The sequence below is a fragment of the Physella acuta genome, unplaced genomic scaffold (assembly GCF_028476545.2).
Source record: "Physella acuta isolate Inbredline_101_S28 unplaced genomic scaffold, ASM2847654v3 ptg000254l, whole genome shotgun sequence".
In the NCBI taxonomy this organism is placed as follows: Eukaryota; Metazoa; Mollusca; class Gastropoda; family Physidae; genus Physella; species Physella acuta.
Window position 1 is genome coordinate 522,342 of NW_026731773.1, and position 23,463 is coordinate 545,804.

General features: G+C 39.7%; 1 protein-coding gene and 1 non-coding gene across 3 annotated transcripts in view; both read left to right on the top strand.

The window, feature by feature from the left end:
* Positions 1-22,728, top strand: part of LOC131938655 (protein fuzzy homolog) — a 49,910-nt gene extending 27,182 nt beyond the window's left edge. For both annotated transcript variants that reach the window (XM_059296774.1, XM_059296775.1), the window contains exons 5-11: positions 14,695-14,805; positions 16,113-16,310; positions 17,085-17,180; positions 17,699-17,802; positions 18,066-18,232; positions 20,644-20,776; positions 21,504-22,728. In XM_059296774.1, coding sequence (XP_059152757.1) covers positions 14,695-14,805; positions 16,113-16,310; positions 17,085-17,180; positions 17,699-17,802; positions 18,066-18,232; positions 20,644-20,776; positions 21,504-21,561 — 867 coding nt within the window. In that variant the 3' untranslated portion in view covers positions 21,562-22,728. The remainder of the gene's footprint in view (positions 1-14,694; positions 14,806-16,112; positions 16,311-17,084; positions 17,181-17,698; positions 17,803-18,065; positions 18,233-20,643; positions 20,777-21,503) is intronic.
* On the top strand, positions 16,708-16,846 carry LOC131938659 (U4 spliceosomal RNA). Its single transcript, XR_009386320.1, has one exon. It is a non-coding gene; the product is annotated as a U4 spliceosomal RNA (small nuclear RNA).
* Positions 22,729-23,463: the final 735 nt, after the last annotated feature.

Here is a 23,463-nt window from a genome sequence, read left to right on the forward strand (position 1 = left end):
GCTATTGACTAGAATAGATAACTCCCCTCCCCCCACCCCCTCTACACCCAGCCACGCCCCCACACATTTGTTGCAGTCTGATCTATGGGGTGTCCACAGTTGGGGGGGGGGGTGAGGTTATCCCGGCACTATCTCAAGTTGCTGTGTTGACTGCCATCTATCATATGTGACGCAGTGAGCGCTGATACCAGACGGTCCGACGCACGTGCGTACACGTGTTGCCCCCCCCCCCCCCAACCGACCCACCTGAGATAACCTGTCTTATAAGGCTCTTCTTATGTTGTGTCATGGTTGTCACAGGGTTCAGCCATGTTGTGTCATGGTTACCTCAGGGTTTAGCTATGTTGTTTCATGGTTACCAGAGTGTTCAGCTATGTTGTGTTATGGTTACCTCTGGGTTCAGCTATGTTGTGTTATGGTTACCTCAGGGTTCAGAAATGTTGCGTTATGGTTGTCTCAGGTTTCAGCTATGTAGTGTTATGGCTAACTCAGGGTTCAGCTATGCTGTGTTTATCGACTTCATTGTTTCTGATTTAAATTGTTTGTTTGCTGGATGTGAAGCTTCACTTTATGCTACAGTTTTTACCTGTACAGTACAGCTACTATGAACGCTGCACAGTTTAGTATTGCAGCGTACTGCACATTTTACTTTTTATATTTTTATCTGCAACTTAACTTTTTGTTTTATCTTTGCTATAAAATCTTTGAGTGTCACCTTGTTCTTATATATAACAACAACTTGTATCGCCGCTAGATGCTACCCCTATTTTATGGCCATATTGTGCGTCGACAGCCACTGCTTTAGTGACGCTACTTTAAATGCTTCCTATTAAAGGCTACCATTGTTAAGGCTACCTTTGTTATAGCTATATTTATAATGGCTACCTTTGCAACTGCTACCATTGTTCCAGCCCCTGGTTTATCTGATAGATGTACACCTCTACCAAGCTTCTTCTTCTGCGTTCTTAATTTTAGTGGTGGAAGGGATTACGTGTTAACTTGTTTATCGGCTGTTGATTCAGATTTTAGCCTGCTTTTCTTTTTGGATTTGCTTCCATAGCCTTTGTACGACAAAGAACAAACTACAAGGCAGCAGTTGTTTGATTTTGGAGTTGTCTCTCCTAGAAGAGATGCTGTCCCCAGTTGTCGAGCCTCATCTTTTCTTTTTAACACGTTTTTCTTAACTCAGCTTCGCGTTTGTTTGTTTGTTTGTTGTTAAAATTGACATCGAAAATTAGCCCACTTCTGATTGCTCTAGAGACCTGAAATTTGGCATGCATGCTACTTTCGCCTAACAATTTCAGATGCAATCATAAAAACTAGCAATTAGTGACCGTAATTAGCTTAATTTAATTACGCCCCAAGGACCATAAAATTGAGGACATGATTTCTAAAGATACCGACAAGACTTGAGGCCTATTGACACAGTTACTTCGGCCCCAATCGATGTGAGCGCGCTGGCCGTGATCGTATAGTGGTTAGTACTTCGCGTTGTGGCCGCGACAACCCAGGTTCGAATCCTGGACGCTCAAGATTTTTAGTCCGTGTATTTATAAACACTTAGTCAAGTCATACTTAATCAAGTAATTAGATAAAGTAGAAAATAAACTATATAAAAAACTTTTTTAAAAACCACGTTTTTCATGTGTAGCAACGGACTAAAAAGGAGAAAATAAAATACTTAAAAAAACTTTAAAAAAAACCACGTTTTTCTTGTGGACTAAAAAGTAGAAAATAAATTTTTCTTTTGTGCTTCCTCGAGCTGTGCAGGTTCTTGTGATGACTGACAAAAAACGTGGGTCGGGCAGATGGGTCGGGAAATTTGATGGTGAACGTACCCACGTTTTTTGTCAGTCATCACAAGAACCTGCACAGCTCGAGGAAGCACAAAAGAAAAATTTATTTTCTACTTTTTAGTCCACAAGAAAAACGTGGTTTTTTAAAAAGTTTTTTTAAGTATTTTATTAGCAACCATGAGCTTTACCGACTCGACCACGCAGCCTTCTCTACCAATCGTCATTTACCGACTGTACAGATTTGTAGTTGCGCTAAACATTTACCTATTGTACAGGTTTGTATTTGCGCTAAACATTTACCTACCGTACAGGTTTGTAGTCGCGGTAAACATTTACCTACCGTACAGGTTTGAAGTTGCGCTAAAGATTTAGGTATTGTACATGTTTGTAGTTGCGCTAAACATTTATCTACCGTACAGGTTTGTAGTTGCGCTAAACATTTACCTACCGTACAGGTTTGTAGTTGTGCTAAACATTTACCTACTGTACAGGTTTTAGTTGCGGTAAACGCGTGCCTGTGTTGATTTCAATAAAAATGGCGCCTGCTATCTTTATTGACGTTGACAACTGTAATAGAAACCCGGTTGCTAAGTGTACACAGTGAGCGCCCCGCCCCTTCCTCCGTCACTTCCTCCCTCCCCCCCCCCCCCCACTCCCCGCCATGGCCTACCTTTCTTGATATAGAACAAAACCGATCGATGGCAATCGTCTATCAGTAACCTTAGACGGTATTGTTACAATTTATGCATCCCCCCTCCCCGGGCTTCCTGTCTGTATCCGCCCATGCCACCCGTCCATGTACTGGAGTTGACCGAACATGGGCGGGCCGGGTGTTGGATTAATGGGGTATTGACTTAATCCTGGTCTACTCACTGTAGGATGGGATGACACGTATTCAATGGGATGGCACAGGCAAGGAGGTCCGTATGGGATGACACGCATTGAATGGTGTGACACAGGCAAGGTCCATATGGGATGGCACAGGCAAGGTCCGTATGGAGTGTCACGTATTGAATGGTGTGACACAGACTGGGTTCATATGGGGTGACACAGGCAAGGTCCGTATGGGGTGACACAGGCAAGGTCCATATGAGGTGACACAGACAGGTTTCGTAGATAACTCCAACACACCTACAAACTAACCAACACTCTGTGCAATCACCGACGTTTACAACCAACAACTCAAATTTTAGAATCGCCAAACTTTTAAACTTTAACTTACATTATCAAGAATAAAAAAAAAGTATCTAACGGTGCCTTTGTTTTTGACCACCTAGCTTTGTCTGTTAAGTTTGATATATCGTGTTCATAAAATTCTTTACACGTTGTTTATAGTGCATATATTTTGGATAACAAATTTGGTAACAATCACCCACGACAAAACTTTTTCCTGTTTAAAAAGAATGTCGAAAAACAAATCCCATTCAACAAAGTTAGCCCAAGTGTGATCTAACATGCCCTGTACATAAACCCGGGGTCTTCATAATTTGAGAATCCCCGGCTTCTGCTAATCAAATGCAGATATCATTATGCTCGTGTCACTGTCATATGACGCATTACCAAGACAAGAAACTCGGCGACACTTTAAAGGGGAGGTAAAAGTAATCGTATAATTATCCTAAGTTATCCTCCCCTGCCTTGAAAACAAGTCGAGAAAATGTAAATGGCCAATTTTTGCATGGCACATTAAAGCATTGATTTTCTTGTTGCCCCACTGTGGGAGTCGAGGTGTATTCTTGTTGGCTTTATGTCCGCTAATTACGGCCACTGACATAAGGCATTCGTCACACCCAACTGCTGCTCGTCGTGTGTGCACGTGCCGAGCTGGCCTACACATACTCTACTAGTGCTCACTGTGTGCATGTTTCTGTCGACTGGAGGGGTCACGTGAACACAATCAACTCGTGTTTTGGCTACGTTAAGTCATTCGTTTAAGGCAGAACTCTCAGTAGATCTAAATATTTTATTCATTTATCACTCCCCCTTTCCCCCAACTTTTTTGATTTCTGACAACAGCGTCTTGTTGGTTACGTGTATATATATATATATATATATATATATATATATATATATATATATATATATATATATATATATATATATATATATATATATATATATATATATATCATACTTGTCACATGTAAGCAAACACTTTAATTAAGTCGTAGGGATTTCTGTCCGTTCAGAAGACAAGGGAGGCGATCTGCAAAAACAACAAGCTTATGGCTTTGTGAGGAATAGGTTTTATCTGCCCCTGTATATTTGCATATAAAGTATCTGTATTATATGTCGTCTGTTTGCCTATATAGTGTCTATTTTATGTGTCTCTGTCTGCCTATATAGTCTCTATTTTAAGGGTCTCTGTCTACCTATATAGTCTCTATTTTATGTGTCTCTGCCTATATAGTCTCTATTTTATGTGTCGTCTGTCTGTCTATATAGTGTCTATTTTATGTGTCTCTGTCTGCCTATATAGTCTCTATTTTATGTGTCTCTGTCTGCCTATATAGTCTCTATTTTCTGTGTCTCTGTCTGTCTGTATAGTCTCTATTTTATGTGTCTCTGTCTGCCTATATAGTCTCTATTTTATGTGTCTCTGTCTACCTATATAGCCTCTATTTTATGTGTAGTCTGAGTGCCAATATAGCCTCTATTTTGTGTGTAGTCTGAGTGCCAATATAATCTCAGTTTTGTTTGTGTCGTCCGTCTGTGTGCGCCTATATAATCTCAGCCCTTTTGTGTGTCGTCTGTTTGTGCCTGTATTTCAAACTGCGTCATCGAGCCTCCATCTCCCCAGCGCGCGCGCCCCCCCCCCCCCTCCCCGCCCCCTAAAGTCAACTGAGCACCAAGACCGCCAATCGTGCGATGTACGTGAGCTTATCAACAGTCTTATCAGTCGCTTGTCATCCATCATGGGAGGCAGACATCGATTTTGTGGCACGTTTAGTCCCCCACTTGACATTCCAAGCCTGAGCCGGCCAAATTGCCTGTTTATGATGGTACGACTGGAACTGCATCCGGGGGGCGGGGGGGGGGCACATAGGGTCACATCTGTAGGCTAGGTTACCATATAGGCGAGGTAGGTCAGTTACCACATAGGCTTGGTAGGTCAGTTACCACATAGGCTTGGTAGGTCAGTTACCACGTAGGCTTGGTAGTTCAGTTACCACATAGGCGTGGTAGTTCAGTTACCACTTAGGTTTGGTAAAACAGTTACCAATATCAACTAGTATTACGTAGATTGGATGAATTGCCTTATACCATAGGGCTTGCGACAAAGTAGATAAGGATGAGAAGGTCTTCTAAACTTGATGAGATGGTTATGTTCGGGTGGCTTGTACGGGTCGGAGTGGTCGAGCTGGTAATGCTAAACCGAAAAGTCCCGAGTTCAAACCTTCGATAGACTCGTTAGTTGGGGACAGCCACTCTTCTAGGAGAGACAACTCCAAAATCAAACAACTGCTGCCTTGTAGTTTGTTCTTAATTGGACAAAGGCTATGGAAGCAAAAAAAAAAAAGAGGCTGAAATCGTAGTCAATGGCATCAATGGCGCATATCCAGTTGACACGTATCCTTAATTGTGATAGAGGCGTGGTCGAGTCGGCAAAAAGCTCATGGTTGATAAATACGAAAAAGGCTCGATCCCTCCCAACACTAAAAATTGAAAGCATTAGACGACCAGTGTCAAGTGAGAAACAAACACCACCTGAACTAAGTTTGGAGCATCTAGGCTATGTTTACGTCACGTGGTCCACCAGCCAGCCAATGACTGAGCTGCATGAGCCACGAGACATTGGAAGCCACCTCACGATAAGCTGCGGCCATTTTTACTTACATTGTACACAAAAAGAAGTTCTTCACGACAAAGTACCTTGTTTATAGTTTTAAAATAATAGGGGCCACCGGCCCATGTATACTAAAAACTTAAAGTCTCTGCTCCCCTTGTAAATAAAAAAATAACTGTCAGAACTAAATAAACCATCAGCCGCCATTTTGTAGTAGAGCCGCCATCTTGTATAGCCGCCATCTGTTTGTGAGACGAATGGCCCCTGAAATGTTTCCCCAGGAAGGGAGAGCATCTACAAACAACATTCTGTATCAGTCCGGCATTATCTCCCCCTGTGTGTCCCCTTATCCTCACGGGAGAGAATCGGTTTTGGTTTTTAAAAAAACAGCTTGTTGACGCTTAATTTCAGCTATAAGTACATAATTATAGCTAATGAAGCAATACGTCATTAGTAATTGTCTTTGAAATCCATTCTGGTATCTTAAAAACATCGATAAATTGCTGTGATTAATTACAATATTATTTAATTATATTCATATTGTTTTCACCCCCCCCCCTTCCACCCCGCTTCCTACAATCTAAATAATCTTTATTTCTCGAAGTTTCTAATTCCATATCGTTGATCTTCCCTTATGCTGTTGTATGTGTCTCCTGTTCCCAACACATACGCCATCCGTCCCACACACTCACCATACTCACAACACCCACAACACACGCACGTTCATACACACATCCCCAAACTACCCCCACCCCATATTCCCATCCCCACACACCCATCCCAACCCACGACAAGCCCCCAACCACACGCCCATCCCCCACCTCCCAACCCCACTCCACCCCCCACCCCACACACCCAGCTTGTGTGATAGTTAAGAAAAGACGACGTGTTACAATTTTACGGCTTGGTATTCGATACTTTCGGGAGATTGGTGCTACTCAAACCATAAACCTATCGATACCGCCCGGTTCGAAACGGTCCAGCATCGTTTAGTCATTGTATCGATTCCCTGCAGAACATCGAGATAAGCCTTATACAGGCTGGCTTATCTTTCATACAGAAGCTTAATTGTTTCAATACATGGATGCCAGCCCCGGAAAATATGCCTCTTGTGTGTGTATGTGTGCGTGTGTGTGTGTGTGTGGGGGGGGGGGTTAACAGGTAGGGCGGGGAAGGGGAGGGCGACTAATAAATAATGAGCCTCTGGTTTGAGCCCCGCATTGTATTTGCCTCTGGTAGTTCAACAAACGACGTGGCGGCCATCTTTATTTACCTCGGCGCCAGATCGTATGCAAATGCGACTGTTTCCTGTCGGCCCCAGCGTTTAATCTACGCCCGGTATTTTACATATGCTATGCTAAGTCAACACGTCTGTTCCATATCGGGCCTGTCCGGCGTAGGACTGCGTCATCGTGTCCTCATGCAGGACATAGCGCCAGGACATGAGGGTCTGTTGGCTGAAGGAAATGCGGGCTAGGGGTCAGTGTTGGACAATAACATTGGCAATGTTGCTCTTGGCTATTGCTGAGCGGTTGGGACTATACGGCATGATGGTATGGGATGATGGTATGGGATGACGGTATGGGATGATGGTATGGGATGATACGGCTTTATGAGATTATGGGGCTATATGTCATGATCGGACTCTACGGTATGATGGTATGGGATGATGGGAGCTAAATGAGAGGATGGTATGGGATTATGTAGCTAATTTATTTCTATCTTCCTTTTATCAACTAGTACTTTAGTGAGGTTTAGGTAGCCTCTAGCAGTCATGTTTAGGTAGCCTCTAGCAGTCATGTTTAGGTAGCCTTTAGCAGTCATGTTTAGGTAGCCTCTATCAGTCAGGTTTGAGCTCTAGCGGTCAGGTTTAGGTAGCCTCTAGCAGTCATATTTAGGTAGCCTCTAGCAGTCATGTTTAGGTAGCCTCTAGCAGTCATGTTTAGGTAGCCTTTAGCAGTCATGTTTAGGTAGCCTCTATCAGTCAGGTTTGAGCTCTAGCGGTCAGGTTTAGGTAGCCTCTAGCAGTCATGTTTAGGTAGCCTCTAGCAGTCATGTTTAGGTAGCCTCTAGCAGTCAGGGTTAGGTAGCCTCTAGCAGTCAGGTTTAGGTAGCCTCTAGCAGTCATGTTTAGGTAGCCTCTAGCAGTCAGGGTTAGGTAGCCTCTAGCAGTCAGGTTTAAGTCAACAAAACTTAAAACAACGTGTTTCAATATTTGACCTTATTCTCCCACACTACTAGAAAAAAAATCATTTATAATAAACACAAAGCATCGTTTTTCAATATGCTTGTTACCTGAGTTCTAAAAGCTTAATCGCTTTGCGCTAATTAAGTTAGTAATTACTTAATTACTATTTGCTAATTATGCCGTAATAACGTAATAACCATGTATAAATAAGTTAAAGCTGCCGAACAGAGTGGGACAGAGGTTTGTGTTGTATCAACTCAACGTTTGGCTGTGGCCATCTACAAAGGTTTGTGTTGTATCAACTCAACGTTTGGCTGTGGCCGTCTACAAAGGTTTGTGTTGTATCAACTCAACGTTTGGCTGTGGCCGTCTACAAAGGTTTGTGTTGTATCAACTCAACGTTTGGCTGTGGCCGTCTACAAAGGTTTGTGTTGTATCAACTCAACGTTTGGCTGTGGCCATCTACAAAGGTTTGTGTTGTATCAACTCAACGTTTGGCTGTGGCCATCTACAAAGGTTTGTGTTGTATCAACTCAACGTTTGGCTGTGGCCATCTACAAAGGTTTGTGTTGTATCAACTCAACGTTTGGCTGTGGCCATCTACAAAGGTTTGTGTTGTATCAACTCAACGTTTGGCTGTGGCCATCTACAAAGGTTTGTGTTGTATCAACTCAACGTTTGGCTGTGGCCATCTACAAAGGTTTGTGTTGTATCAACTCAACGTTTGGCTGTGGCCATCTACAAAGGTTTGTGTTGTATCAACTCAACGTTTGGCTGTGGCCGTCTACTGCTGAATATTGAATTCTCACTCTAGCGGCTGGGAGAGGCGTGGAATGGTCACCCCCCCCCCCCTCCTCCTCCTGTGGTCACTCACTGTCACGATTGTCCAGTCCAAGACACAGTCGAGTGTGCTGTCTATTAGTCCGAGTGGCCAGTGGTCCTGACATTAAGCAGAGACTCCATTTAGTCATGTTTTTGGTACGATATCCGGTTTGTTATGTAGGGCAGTCGTCAGTCAAACTGTTGTTCAAATTTTCGTTTAACTAGCCTATGTACAGCACACACATACACACACACACATACACACATACATACGCACACACACACACACATATATATATATATATATATATATATATATATATATATATATATATATATATATATAGTCTTTTTCAGTTAAAAGTATCTCCTGAACTATTTTTTCACTCCGTCAAATGATGGTTAAAAATGAAACCAAATCTCCACGTTCTAATATCCTCTACCATCGACCGTCGACTTTTATATTTTTCGGACTTCTTTCCTGTTTTCTACGGATGCCCCGTAAAAACAAACAATTTTGGATTCTTATAGCTTAGTGTTTGGGGATATTTTTTTTTCTAAAATTGTTGGCGACATTTTTTTTTTATAATTATGAATGTTGTAAGGATGTGGTTATTCCTGTCCCGTCGATCTCCAAGTTTGTGTACTCGCAGACTCGCCTGATTATTCCATTGTTTAGCCTGTTGATTCGCCACGACGGACTGATGCCTTTTGTACTTAGCTTCTCTGGGAAAACGCGGGATAAAAAAACGCGACCGGAAACGCAAGTGTCATTAGGGCCGGTTGCGTCGTCTGCTAATGGCCGAGCGCTTTGTTAGCCCCCTTGGTTGTCTTCCAAATTATGATCATTATTACTACGTCATTATGTACTGGGAGAGCCAACATCATTTTGTCAGTCTTTTCTTCCACGCTATAATTATTGTTGTCCTTCATCGACCCCCACCCACATTCTGACCCCACCCACCCTTCCCCCTCCCCATGTTTACGTGTATGTGTAAGCTTGAACGTAAACTCCCCCCCCCCCCCCCCCCTTTCACTGTTAGATTGTTGGTCTACCTGATTCTCCCGTTGTCACGAGCCTGTAGACCGCAAAGAAATCGAGTTTAATTCCGCTACATTTTACGTTTCCCATTTGTTTGTGTAAAATATTAAACTTGACAAACTTCCTTATTAAGGTAATGGCAATGATGAGCTATTGTCTGCAGGTTCTCGGCGCGTGTTTGCGTTTGTTCCTAGAGGCGGGCCCAGGTCTACGCCGACCGCAGATAGAAAAGTATTTGTTGATCGATGTTAAGGCTGGGGACAAATACGGGCTTTTTATTGGCCGGTGTGGGCTTACTGGCGTCCTGCGGTGTGACCTGATTACAGGAATACTGGGCTTTGTATACTAGGACATTGGGCTTTATATACCAGGACATTGGGCTTTATGCACTAGAACATTGGGCTTTATATACTAGAACATTGGGCTTTATATACTAGGACATTGGGTTTTATATACTAGGACATTGGGCTTTACATACTAGGACATTGGGCTTTATATACTAGGACATTGGGCTTTATATACTAGGACATTGGGCTTTACATACTAGGACATTGGGCTTTGTTTACTAGGACATTGGGCTTTATATACTAGGACATTGGGTTTTATATACTAGGACATTGGGCTTTATATACTAGGACATTGGGCTTTATATACTAGGACATTGGGCTTTATATACTAGGACATTGGGCTTTATATACTAGGACATTAAGCTTCTTTACTAGGACATTGTGAATTTATCCACCGTTAGAAAAGAATGAGAATTGATTAGGGTCGGACGTCATTACGTATGATATATGAGTCATGACCACCCACTGGTAGAAAGTAATTAATAATTAGCTTGAGTTATAGAGTCTAGATGGTTCTAGATTTATCAGTTATGTGTATCAACATATCAGTATGGGATGAACAGTTGAAACCACTGTAGATCAGCATATCACTATGAGGTGATCATTATGGATGATACAACAATTGCAACTACTTTAGATGAACATATCACTATGGGATGATACAACAATTGAAACTACTTTAGATCAACATATTACTCTGTATGATACAACAATTGATACTACTTTAGATCAAAATATCACTCTGGATGATACAACAATTGAAACTACTACAGATGAACATATCATAATGGATGATACAACAATTGCAACTACTTTAGATCAACATATCACATAGGCCCACATCTACGATACCATCTTTAAAGCCCACATCTACGATACCATCTTTAAGGCCCACATCTACGATACCATCTTTAAGGCCCACATCTACGATACCATCTTTGAGGCCCACATCTACGATACCATCTTTGAGGCCCACATCTACGATACCATCTTTGAGGCCCACATCTACGATACCATCTTCAAGGCCCACATCTACGATACCATCTTTAAAACCCACATCTACGATACCATCTATAAGGCCCACATCTACGATACCACCTTTAAGGCCCACATCTACAAAACTACTGCCCGCACACCAAACCGTTTCAAGTGAATTAAAAACTCCAGCCAATCAACTACACAACGATTTTCTAGAGAACTTCTGGCAGTACACTTGAGGTTCAACTATGATTACACATGTCTTCATTGGATTGTTTTCTTTATTGTGGGATTGTTTCCTTTTTGTGGGGTTGTCTCCTTTTTCGCTATATTGTTTTCTTTTTCATTGTATTGTTTTCCTTTCGTTGTATTGTTTTCTTCTTCGTTGTATTGTTTTCTCTTTCGTTGGATTGTTTTCTTCTTCGCTATATTGTATATAGTTTACTGTTCTTCCTTTCTTTTCCCTCTGTCGGAACAGACAATGTATGTACTGTTACTAGTAGATTAGGGTCCACATAGGATTTTAGGTGTATATATATATATATATATATATATATATATATATATATATATATATATATATATATATATATATAATATTATAATGGCCGTTCTCTCTCTGTCTCACATCCCTCGAGAAAGAAAAAAAAAAGGAGGTAACTCAAAGGCGAGTAATTTCCCCTGGAGTCACTAACAGCTGGATGGGTAGTTGTCCAGCAGTCTACAGCAGTCTTATAGAACAAAGGGGAGGAAGGAAGGCTTGATCTGGCCTACCAATCTTGTGATAGCCCTCATTACAATCATCTTATTAGCGCGCTCATTGATATCCAACTCGAGTTCTCGCCCTTGTCTCATGAAAGTTGTTGTTTCTTACTCTCCTCTGATTATAAGTGGCCGTAGTCCTGGTTTTGGTGTCTGGCCTTTGATGTCAGAATTTCGTAATAGATTATATATAAAAAAAAAAAATCACCCCCGTCGCTTGTTTGTTGACGTATTGGGCCCGTCTGTCTTGATCTAGCGGTGTAGGGGAGAAGGGAAGGTTAAATACATCCTGCTATCTCTTACTGTATGTTAGCATTATGTCGTGGTATAAGCATCTATGGGTCAGTACTAGCATCTAGGGGTCAGTACTAGCATTTATGGGTCATTAATAACATCTAGGGGTCAGTAATAACATCTAGGGGTCAGTACTAGTATCTATGGGTCAGTACTAGTATCTAGGGGTCAGTACTAGCATCTAGGGGTCAGTACTAGCATCTAGGGGTCAGTACTAGTATCTAGGGGTCAGTAATAACATCTAGGGGTCAGTACTAGCATCTATGGGTCAGTACTAACATAAAGAGGTCAGTACTAGCATCTAAGGGTCAGTACTAGTATCTATGGGTCAGTACTAGTATCTAGGGGTCAGTAATAACATCTAGGGGTCAGTACTAACATCTAGGGGTCAGTACTAGTATCTAGGGGTCAGTAATAACATCTAGGGGTCAGTACTAACATCTAGGGGTCAGTACTAGCATCTAGGGGTCAGTACTAACATGAAGAGGTCAGTACTAGCATCTAGGGGTCAGTACTAGCATCTAGGGGTCAGTACTAGTATTTAGGGGTCAGTACTAGCGTCGTAGGATCACTGATGCTTGAATCCTCTAAAAGCGACCGCAATGTCTCATTTCTTCCCTAACAAGGGGTCTCACCAGGGGGTACATAGCTCCATCAGCGTGAGAACCAGTGCGTTAGTTTCAGCCCACTAGATAGGCCATCACTAGGCAGACCTTCTATACTTACAACAATATCGATATATTGATTTTATTGTTCGTAGTTATCCAAGAAATGTTTTCTTTTAACATTTCTGTTTGCTCGAAGTCTCAGTTAAAACAAAACATCCGTAGTAACAAGAGCTAATAAGTTGTTTAGTCCATGTTTATACCAGAGCTGAGCTTTAACTCATCTTAGCTCACCAACCCCTGAAACATTTATTGCCGCCCCCCCCCCCCCCCCCCGCCTAAACCAACAGCCTGTTGTTAGAATGCTGTTTGTCAACAGTCAACACACTGGCCCCTAACCACATCTACAGAACAATCTGATTGGAAAGTATTTACGTCTCTCACTGTCTATGCTTTGATGGTCATCGCGGACAATGGTTAGCTTGACATGAGTTGCTTCCCCCCCCCCTCGCCCCACCCCCACACGGCTTCCACCGAGTGATCCCCCCCCCCCCCCGCCCCCCACACGTAGGCATGTCAGCCCATTAACAGGACTAATTATACGCCCGAACAGCTTTTGCTGGCCAGATCAATAAGCTTTAAGCCCGAACAAAAATAATTGTATGGCGTAATTAAAATGGTTTTATAAACGATGTCAGAGGGCTAAGGGAAACCACCTCTGGCGGCCAGATGACGTAGTTCCGTTAAGTTACTCTTGTAAGAATGGCATTGTGGGAAGCTGCCTGGGTCACGTGACACGAACTTTCACATGGAGACTCTCTCAGGCTGCTACTTGACAGTCCTAATCAATGGCAACTTTTCCCTCAACTTTTCTTATTACTAACTTACAACAAATACATACGCCTACTACATATAGACCTTTTTTGTGATTGTAGATCTAGTATACACATGATTTGGTGTTTGATCTATGCTAGAAAATATCAGCATGTTTATATTTGTTTGTGCAATAAAGCTATTTTTTTTCTTGTATTTGTGTAAGAGCCTATAAGTACTTACCACACTGAACACAGTCAACTATAAAACCACCTTACCACACACGATACCACCTACCACACACAATACCACCTTACCACATACAAACAAACTTACCACAAGCAATACCATCTTACCACACACAATACCACCTTACCACAAGCAATACCACCTTTCCACACACAATACCACCTTACTACACACAATACCACCTTACCACACACAATACCACCTTTCCACACACAATATCACCTTACTACACACAATACCACCTTACCACACACAATACCACCTTACCACACACAATACCACTTAATAACACACATCACTTTACAACATACAGTACCACATTACCACACAATACCACCTTTCCACACACAATACCACCTTACTACACACAATACCACCTTACCACACACAATACCACCTTACCACACACAATGCCACCTTACCACACACAATACCACTTAATAACACACATCACTTTACAACATACTGTACCACCTTACCACACACAATACCATCTTACCACACACAATACCACTTAATAATACACATCACTTTACAACATACTGTACCACCTTACCACACACAATACCATCTTACCACACACAATACCACTTAATAACACACATCACTTTACAACATACTGTACCACCTTACCACACACAATACCATCTTACCACACACAATACCACTTAATAATACACATCACTTTACAACATACAGTACCACATTACCACACAATACCACCTTACCACACACGACCAGATACCACCTTACTATGTTTCCTTCTCTTCATCACTTCCCACCTAACTTCCAGTTTAGTCTACACTACCTGAAAACCCAAATGTATCACGAGGGTATTGAAGTGAACTTCATATCACAGCCATAGTTTTCAGACTATACCACCACCATACACGGTATATGGCATTGAACTGACCATTCCATTTTGTGTGTCCAGCCCTAAACTCACCTGCTGACCCCGTTTGTTTGTTTGTTTGTTTGTTTGATTGTTTCAGATTTGTTTGTTTGTTTCAGATTTGTTTTCAGTTGGTTGATACACTTTTACAACAGTCGACCTTGACCTTGTTCTCTGATTTAACGAATGCCGTGGATGTTCTGATTCCTGCAGAAACATCTGTCTTACAGGTAGGTCTAAGGTAAACCATTACAGGTAGGGTCAATACAAATTATTACAGGTAGGTCTAAGGTAAACTATTACAGGTAGGGCTGAGGTAAACTATTACAGGTAGGTCTAAGGTAAACTATTACAGGCAGGGTCAATACAAACTATTACAGGTAGGGCTGAGGTAAACCATTACAGGTAGGTCTAAGGTAAACTATTACAGGTAGGGTCAATACAAACTATTACAGGTAGGGCTGAGGTAAACCATTACAGGTAGGTCTAAGGTAAACTATTACAGGTAGGGTCAATACAAACTATTACAGGTAGGTCTAGGGTAAACTATTTCTGGTAGGTTTAATAAAAATTATACATGTAGATTTAAGAGGAACTATTGGGTCGGCGTGGTCGAGTCGGTAAAGCTCATGGTTGCTAAACCGAAAAGTCTCGAGTTCGAACCCTCTGGCAGATGAGGCTCGTTAGCTGGGGACAGCCACTCTTCTAGGATAGACAACTCCAAAATCAAACAACTGCTGCCTTGTAGTTTGTTCTTGGTTGGACAAAGGCTATGGAAGCAATATCCAAAAAGAAAAGCAGGCTGAAATAGGAGTCAATGGCCTCAATGGCGCATAACCTGTTGACACGTAACGCTTAATTGTGTTGGAGGCGTGGTCGAGTCGGCAAAAAGCTCATGGTTGATAAATTCGAACAAAGTCTCGAGTTCAAACCCACTAGCAGATAAATCTCGATCCCCTTCAATACTAATAATTAAAAACGAAGAAGAAGAAGAAGAAGAGGAACTATTACCATTACGTCTTAGAGAAACTATTACAGGTCACAATATTGTCCATGTGATTTTCCGTATGCCAGCGTCTAAACTATAATTTACATCCTTGTTTATTTTGTTGCTATCTATCATTTGTCCTCTTAACATATATCTTTTAAAAAAAGTTATTTATTAATAATTTCGAATGTTTTATTACTAAGTTTCTATAAGCATATGCATAAATAGGAATACAATCTTAAATAGAATGAAATCATGATTAAATGGAACATTCTACCAAATAATAGTCAAAGGGAAGCTACTCATCTTTTATTTGCTTCAGAACAAAGGAAGATAACAACTTAAAATTTTGCCTGCATTTAGTTCTTCCCACTTAAAATTAAAAGTCAATTAAAAAAAAAAAAATAATCGGCCTTACCGAATAACAAACATTTTAAAAATTTACAAGAAGTATGTAAATAATAATGTAGAAAAAATTCTTACAAATTAAAAAAAAAAAGAAAGTGTATAATTTATTACATTTTATAATACGTGTTATTTTTGTTCCAGAATTTCCTAGAAGCCTTTGTAGAAGCTGCCGGCAGTCCCTACGGTTGTCTGATGGCCCACGGGAGAGTGATCGTGGCCACGTCAAAATGGTGGGACCTCACGTCAACAGAGCTCGTTCTTCTGTCACTTTTACTCTCTTCTTTTTCCGAGTGTTCTTCCAGGGACGTCCCCATATACTTGCCTCAAGGAAGTCCAAATGTAAATCTAATTTTTATATATTGCTATCTGTAATTTAAATAATTGGAAATTGCAGTTTGAAAACCAAAAAAAAACACTACATTTTTTAAAATTTAATTTTTTACAATATATTCACAAGTAAAAAATGTTGTAAGGGAAATAACTAAAATATACAGTTACTTCCCTTTTTAAGACAAATATTGCAATTAATTTATATGAGATTTTAAACTAACTAAAAAAGTAATCCATAAAATTAAATTAGGATATTGAGCCAAATATTACATAGAAAGATATGCGTCAAATTGCTACGCATTGTAATATAATGGGAATATTTTCTTGCACTTTTTCCATAATATAGGAAACCACAAGAAAGTAGCAGCACTGTTCTAACGAGTAGTCAAATTCCCTTGTTCTCTTTAGCTTTGCGCAGTGGCGGTACCATAGCCAATGAGGTTTTACCGAGGCGTGGTTATTGCTAGTTGAAAACTATTCCCAATACCCCGCACGGACGACCCTAACAGGTCGGCCAGTGCAATTTTTTACAGCTCTTACGGGGGCTAGCAATTCAAATGTCATGAGTGGAACTTACTTAGAACGGTTTACTTTCTTCGAAAATAGCATTGAACTTACCAAACGCGTAGCCGTGTCTATCAATAAGTTTCCTTATTATTATGCTTCCGCCTACAAAGTATTAGCCTTAAAAACGTATACACAGACTGGATATCAATTAGATCCAATGTATTTTAAAACTTATCATAATGAAATAAATACTTATCATTGAAATAACTTTCACAGATCCCCCACCGGCTGTTGACCTTTGAACTGCTCCGCCATGTTGAAGTGTGTTTAATCTGTGGTCCTACGCCATCGCTCACTGACATGGAAAGGGAGGTAAATCAAACAATGTGGTCTTACTCGGAAAGGGACGTAAAAACATTAAAATCAACCCGAGGAAAGGGGGATAAATCAATAAATTTTTGCGCGATTGTTCACTGTTAAATTAGTGGGGGAAAAAAATGACATTATTGCGGAGACAATTTTGTAACATTTTTTACTCTTAGTCTTAATTTAGAAAAGAAATTACCTTCGTACATTTATGATTCTGCTCAATTTTTAAAATTATTATTGTCATGCCCTTTAAAAAGTAAATAAAATAAATGATTAATCTTTAGCACTATGGCCATGAGGAAGTTGAAGAGGGTTGGTCCTCATTTATTATTGTAAGAATAAATTATATAGCACTAGACATACAAAAATGTTTAGATTTTTTTACACCTTGTAATACAAGTGTAATGATTAACTAGTGTTTTAAACTACATCCTGATTGGTTGCTAAATTTAGACATTCATCTGTGATGTGTGAAATGATATTGTCCCATCTGTGAAATAATTGATTTAATTCCCTTACAGATTGGAAGGTTCTGGACGCCAGCTCTGGACAATCTTAGGTCAGCTCGACAGCTTCATCCACGAAATTTTCCGACATCCATTGAAGTGGACAACAATATTTTAGGGTGCGTTTTATTTTATATGATAGCGCAGGACACGAAATATTTATGATAACTTGCATTTCAGGCAGTTTACTTATTTCATTTACTGCATGCTATAAGCAGCCAGCATTGTGAAAATTGAATAAAAATATAAATTATAAAAATATAATTAGATCTAAAGCTAGTCTGAAGAAAAAGTATTTGCCTCCCTTTTACCTTTTATATTCCAATACAGGGAGACAACCTCAATATTTCTAAATGTTGAATTAAGATGTAATTTGTTTCAGGTTTCTCCTGGTAAACTCGAGGGCCAACAGATGCCTTAACTCTGTCAACCTTCCACGCGAGAGAGACGACCCAGTCAAGATGGAGAAGAGACGAGCCTTACTGCGCTCCTTCTACAAGCACGTTGTAGGCACATACTTCTCTAACAGCAACCCTGCAACTGAGAAAGGTGGGGGTACACAGACTTATTTAGAGCATCAATCATGTACACATTCAGCATCAATCATGTACAGTGGCGTAGCCAGGATCGTCTCAAGGGGGGGGGGTTCCAATTTTTACCCGGGGACAAACTTTCGATTTGCACCCCCCCTCATACTTTTTATATATACCGAGGGGTCTATGGGGGGGGGGGGGGGGTTGACACCCCCCCTAACCCCCCCCTGCCTACGCCACTGATCATGTACACATCCAGCATCAATCATGTACACAATCAGCATCAATAGATATCAGGGTTCGTACGCAGTCTGGAAAGTCTGGAAAAAGTCTTGAATTTAGAAAAGTGAATTTAAGACTTAAAAAAGTCTGGAAAATCGCTAGTTTTTGGGCTAGATTTTTTAAAAGTCTGGAAAAAGTCTGGAATCTAGTTTTAGTAACAAAACTTCGTAGTCCTTATTTTCCAAATAAAAAATTGCGATTTTTAAGTGAATTTACTCCAATTTTTTCCCCGCGCTATCCCGCGGGTTTACACTGTGTTGTGACGTTTTTCGCTGGTTCGCAGAAAAAAAAACGGATGCTCAGTTACTACGTCATTGGGACAAGAGGGAAAGGGAGGGAAGAGATATTTTGTGGCGCGACTGACCGTGTGAATGTGTTACAAGTACTTAAAATTGTCATTTAATGAAAGAATGATCGCCGTCATGATTGTTAGGCTCTCGATTTTTTACCCGCTATTTTTTCATCGTTTGAGTTTGCATGCAGGCAGTCATAACAAAAAGTTATGGGGGGGGGGGGGGGGGGATGTGTGAGTGGTAGTTTAGATATAATTTATCAGTCTGTAAAGCGTCATCCATTTATGACACAACAATTTTTCGGATTTTAGACCCCCCCCCCCCCCCCCCCCCCGCCCTCTGTCCACACGCGTTCACTTACTTTGGATTAATATTAGCATTTATAAGATTAATAAGTCGCAAGGCCTCCTTGGGTTCATACCTGTATAAGTATTTGTTTGCTTCAGCTTAACAAAGAGGTACTATTTTTTATTTGGGAGTCGTCCATAAATGACGTCACACTCCGGAAAGTCGGGAGGAGGGTTTTATAAAGTGTGACGACACCCTTTTGCAATAATGTTAGGGCAGATATAAATACCGTGTTTTATTTACATGCTGTGATGGTTTTTAAAACACCAGCAAAGTCGTCTTAATTTTACTTTCTACTCGCAAGTTACAAGTTTTATGTTTTTTTTAGAATGTAATCACAAAATCTTCCGACCCCTTTCCCCCTCCACGTGTACGTCATAATGGGATGACCCCTTTAATTTTAATCCACCTTCCATTAAACTGTTTTTGAAATCTTTACAAATGCTGACGATTAAAGTTAGACTACCCCACCCCTCCTCGTAACATCGGTCACTTGTGTGAACTCACCGTGACCCCAAGTGGATAGTTGGTACTGCTTGGTACGTTGGGTGGGGGAGGGGGTACAAGTCACAGCACAGTTCATGTTATGACGTATTAAACAGGCATACTAAAGTCTAGACTACTATGACCTCACAGTGACCCCTTCACCGTGTTGTGTGTGTCTGTGGGGGGGGGGGGGATACCGGTTTTTTTTTTAATTGCAGACCAGTTTCTCAGCTATTACTATAAGCACAAACAGTGAATGATGTTTTTTTGTTTTTGTTTTTTTTTCTCCACATTTTTTTTTAACAAGTAGCCCATATTAGGCTACTAAACAAGAGCAGACTTAAATTAATACATTACATTATTATTCTTTAAAGTAATTAACTCTCACTATTATGCAATACCATTTTAATGATAGTTTAATTGAAAACATAAGCAATCAGATCATGAATGAACAGATTACATAAGTCTAATGTTTAAAACAAAATAGCTGCATCATTTTAATCAGTTATTTTAATTATTAAAATTTTAGGTGGAGTGGAGTAGGCAAACTTAGAAAAGTGATTTTCTGTCAATTTGGTTAGAGAAAGTTCAATATGAATATAGCTCAATTGCCTAAAATAAATGTCAATTTAGTATAAGTAATTATAATGACAGTACAAATAGTGCATCAATTTTTTTTAAATTATTCGCTAACACATTTTGTCTAAAGTCTGGAATTTTTCCAAAAAAGTCTGGAAAATGTCTGGAAAAGTCTGGAATTTCATTTTCAAAAAGCAGTACGAACCCTGAGATATGTACACACCTTAATATTTATAGAAATATACACATGTAACATCAATAGATATGTACTCATCTATCAATAGATATATACAACATCCATCTTTCAATTACTTTCTGTATATAAACTATTTGGGTGTCACAATATACCATATTTGTGTATACCATCATGTTTTTTAAAACGTGTACACATATTGATTGTTCCACCAGAATATAACTGACCTTGACCTTTATGCACCAGGTCCCTCAGAGTTCAGCCACCAAGTGATGGACACGTACATCGTATGCTCCGGCCACAAGTGTTACGCCCATACGTCCGGACCACACCAGATCTTCATCCTGTTCTCTAGCCAGATCCCGACCTTTGCCATGAGGTGTGTAGCACTAGAGGAGTCAGGGGTCTCTGACTCTCCACTGTTAGAGTCAGGCGTCTCTAGAGTGTAGGAGTCAGGAGTCTCTGACTCTAGAGTGTAGGAGTCAAGGGTCTCTGACTCTACACTCTAGGAGTCAGGTGTCTCTGACTCTACTCTGTAGAAGTCAGGCTCTTAGTGTATGAGTCAATCTTTAATGCCAGCCCATAACATTAAAATTCCAATTATTTCAACCTTAAATAAATACATCCCCTACTTATCTATCATAAAATTGATCTACTTTATTAAAGGTTTTATGGTAAAAAATATCTCGTACTAAAACATTTCTTTTAAAACATAGTAGAAAAATTCCACCTTGTTTGCAGTGTTGTGTAAAAGTAAATTTTAAACTGTTTCTTTAAATTGCTTTAGTCCATAAAAAACTATTGCAGGTATTATTCTTTCTTTTCTTATTGTATATAGTATTCTAGAATGCATGAAGGAAATATATGAGAATCTTTAATTTTGTTTTAAAAGAAAGCTGTCATAAATCTGTTTACATTAAAATTAAAATGACATTAATGACCATGTTCAACCTATAATAACATTAATAATAGTATTGTTATAATTTTACTGAAACCATACAATCAATGTTATAATTTTACTGTTACCTCTATAATTAATGTTATAATTTTACTGATACCTCTATAATTAATGTTATACCATTAACAATTTGTTTATTTTCTTCCAGGTCTGTGAGTCAAAAAACATTAGACCTGTTCATCAAAGATAAAAATTTCCGCATTTAAGTCTTCCATGATCAGACAAGTTGACTTCATTAATGGCTAATGAACTTAGCTAAAATACTTGTGTTGCTAATGAACTAAGCTAAAATACTTGTGTTGCTAAGCTAAAATACTTGTGTTGCTAATGAACAAAGCTAAAATACTTGTGTTGCTAATGAACTAAGCTAAAATACTTGTGTTGCTAATGAACAAAGCTAAAATACTTGTGTTGCTAATGAACAAAGCTAAAATACTTGTGTTGCTAATGAACTAAGCTAAAATACTTGTGTTGCTAATGAACAAAGCTAAAATACTTGTGTTGCTAATGAACTAAGCTAAAATACTTGTGTTGCTAAGCTAAAATACTTGTGTTGCTAATGAACAAAGCTAAAATACTTGTGTTGCTAATGAACTAAGCTAAAATACTTGTGTTGCTAATGAACTAAGCTAAAATACTTGTGTTGCTAATGAACTGAGCTAAAATACTTGTGTTGCTAATGAACTAAGCTAAAATACTTGTGTTGCTAATGAACTGAGCTAAAATACTTGTGTTGCTAATGAACTAAGCTAAAATACTTGTGTTGCTAATGAACTAAGCTAAAATACTTGTGTTGCTAATGAACTAAGCTAAAATACTTGTGTTGCTAATGAACTGAGCTAAAATACTTGTGTTGCTAATGAACTAAGCTAAAATACTTGTGTTGCTAATGAACAAAGCTAAAATACTTGTGTTGCTAATGAACAAAGCTAAAATACTTGTGTTGCTAATGAACTAAGCTAAAATACTTGTGTTGCTAATGAACTAAGCTAAAATACTTGTGTTGCTAATGAACAAAGCTAAAATACTTGTGTTGCTAATGAACTATGCTAAAATACTTGTGTTGCTAATGAACTAAGCTAAAATACTTGTGTTGCTAATGAACTAAGCTGAAATACTTGTGTTGAAGTCGTTCTGTGATTGTATATACAATGTGAATGTTCAAGGCAGCAAACAGACCTTCATCACCAACATTCCCGTGGACCCCTTGTAGACCTACACCCCTTCAAGTTTGGTCCAAATGTTCTAGGTTGTGATTTAGTTGTTATTCTCTTTGACAGCAATTGGTAAAGTTGTTCTTGTTAAATTCTTGTAAATAAACACGTGAAATTTTGTCAGTGTAAATGATTTATTTATTATGTAACAAGTCCAGATTTTGTTAGTGTACATTATTTATTCATCATGTAACAAGAATGTTTGACCAGACTGTCTTGAGGCAAGCAACACTGGACAGTGGCCAGATAAATGTGAATACATTCAACTGTGTTAGAGTTGTCATTTTGTTGATGTTTTACAATTTTTTTTTGTCATTAGGTCTCATTCACTGGCCATGGCTTCTTGGGTGGGTCAGTCATGTTGGGTGGGTCAGTCTTGTTGGGTGGGTCAGTCTTGTTGGGTGGGTCAGTCTTGTTGGGTGGGTCAGTCTTGTTGGGTGGGTCATTCTTGTTGGGTGGGTCAGTCTTGTTGGGTGGGTCAGTCTTGTTGGGTGGGTCAGTCTTGTTGGGTGGGTCATTCTTGTTGGGTGGGTCAGTCTTGTCTGGCATGTTGGATAGGTCAGTCTTATCTGGCATATGTTGGGTGGTCTTGTCTACTCCTAAATACACAGGTGTGTAGCACAGTAGCAGACCAACACATGTGTAGCTGACACATAACTTGTGCATGGCCTGGCCCTACACATAAACACCCACTCATTGCGTAAAAAACTATAAATTAATCCATTAATTAACAAGTAAAATATAATGCTAGTAATTAGACTTATCAGGTTAATATGAGTATGAAGTTGTCCCCCAATTAGCAGTTAAAACTTGTCCACTAATTAGGAAATTATATTTTTTTCTGCCAGATTAGCAGACAATAGGTAAGTCTTAATCTTGACCACAGCCATTTGA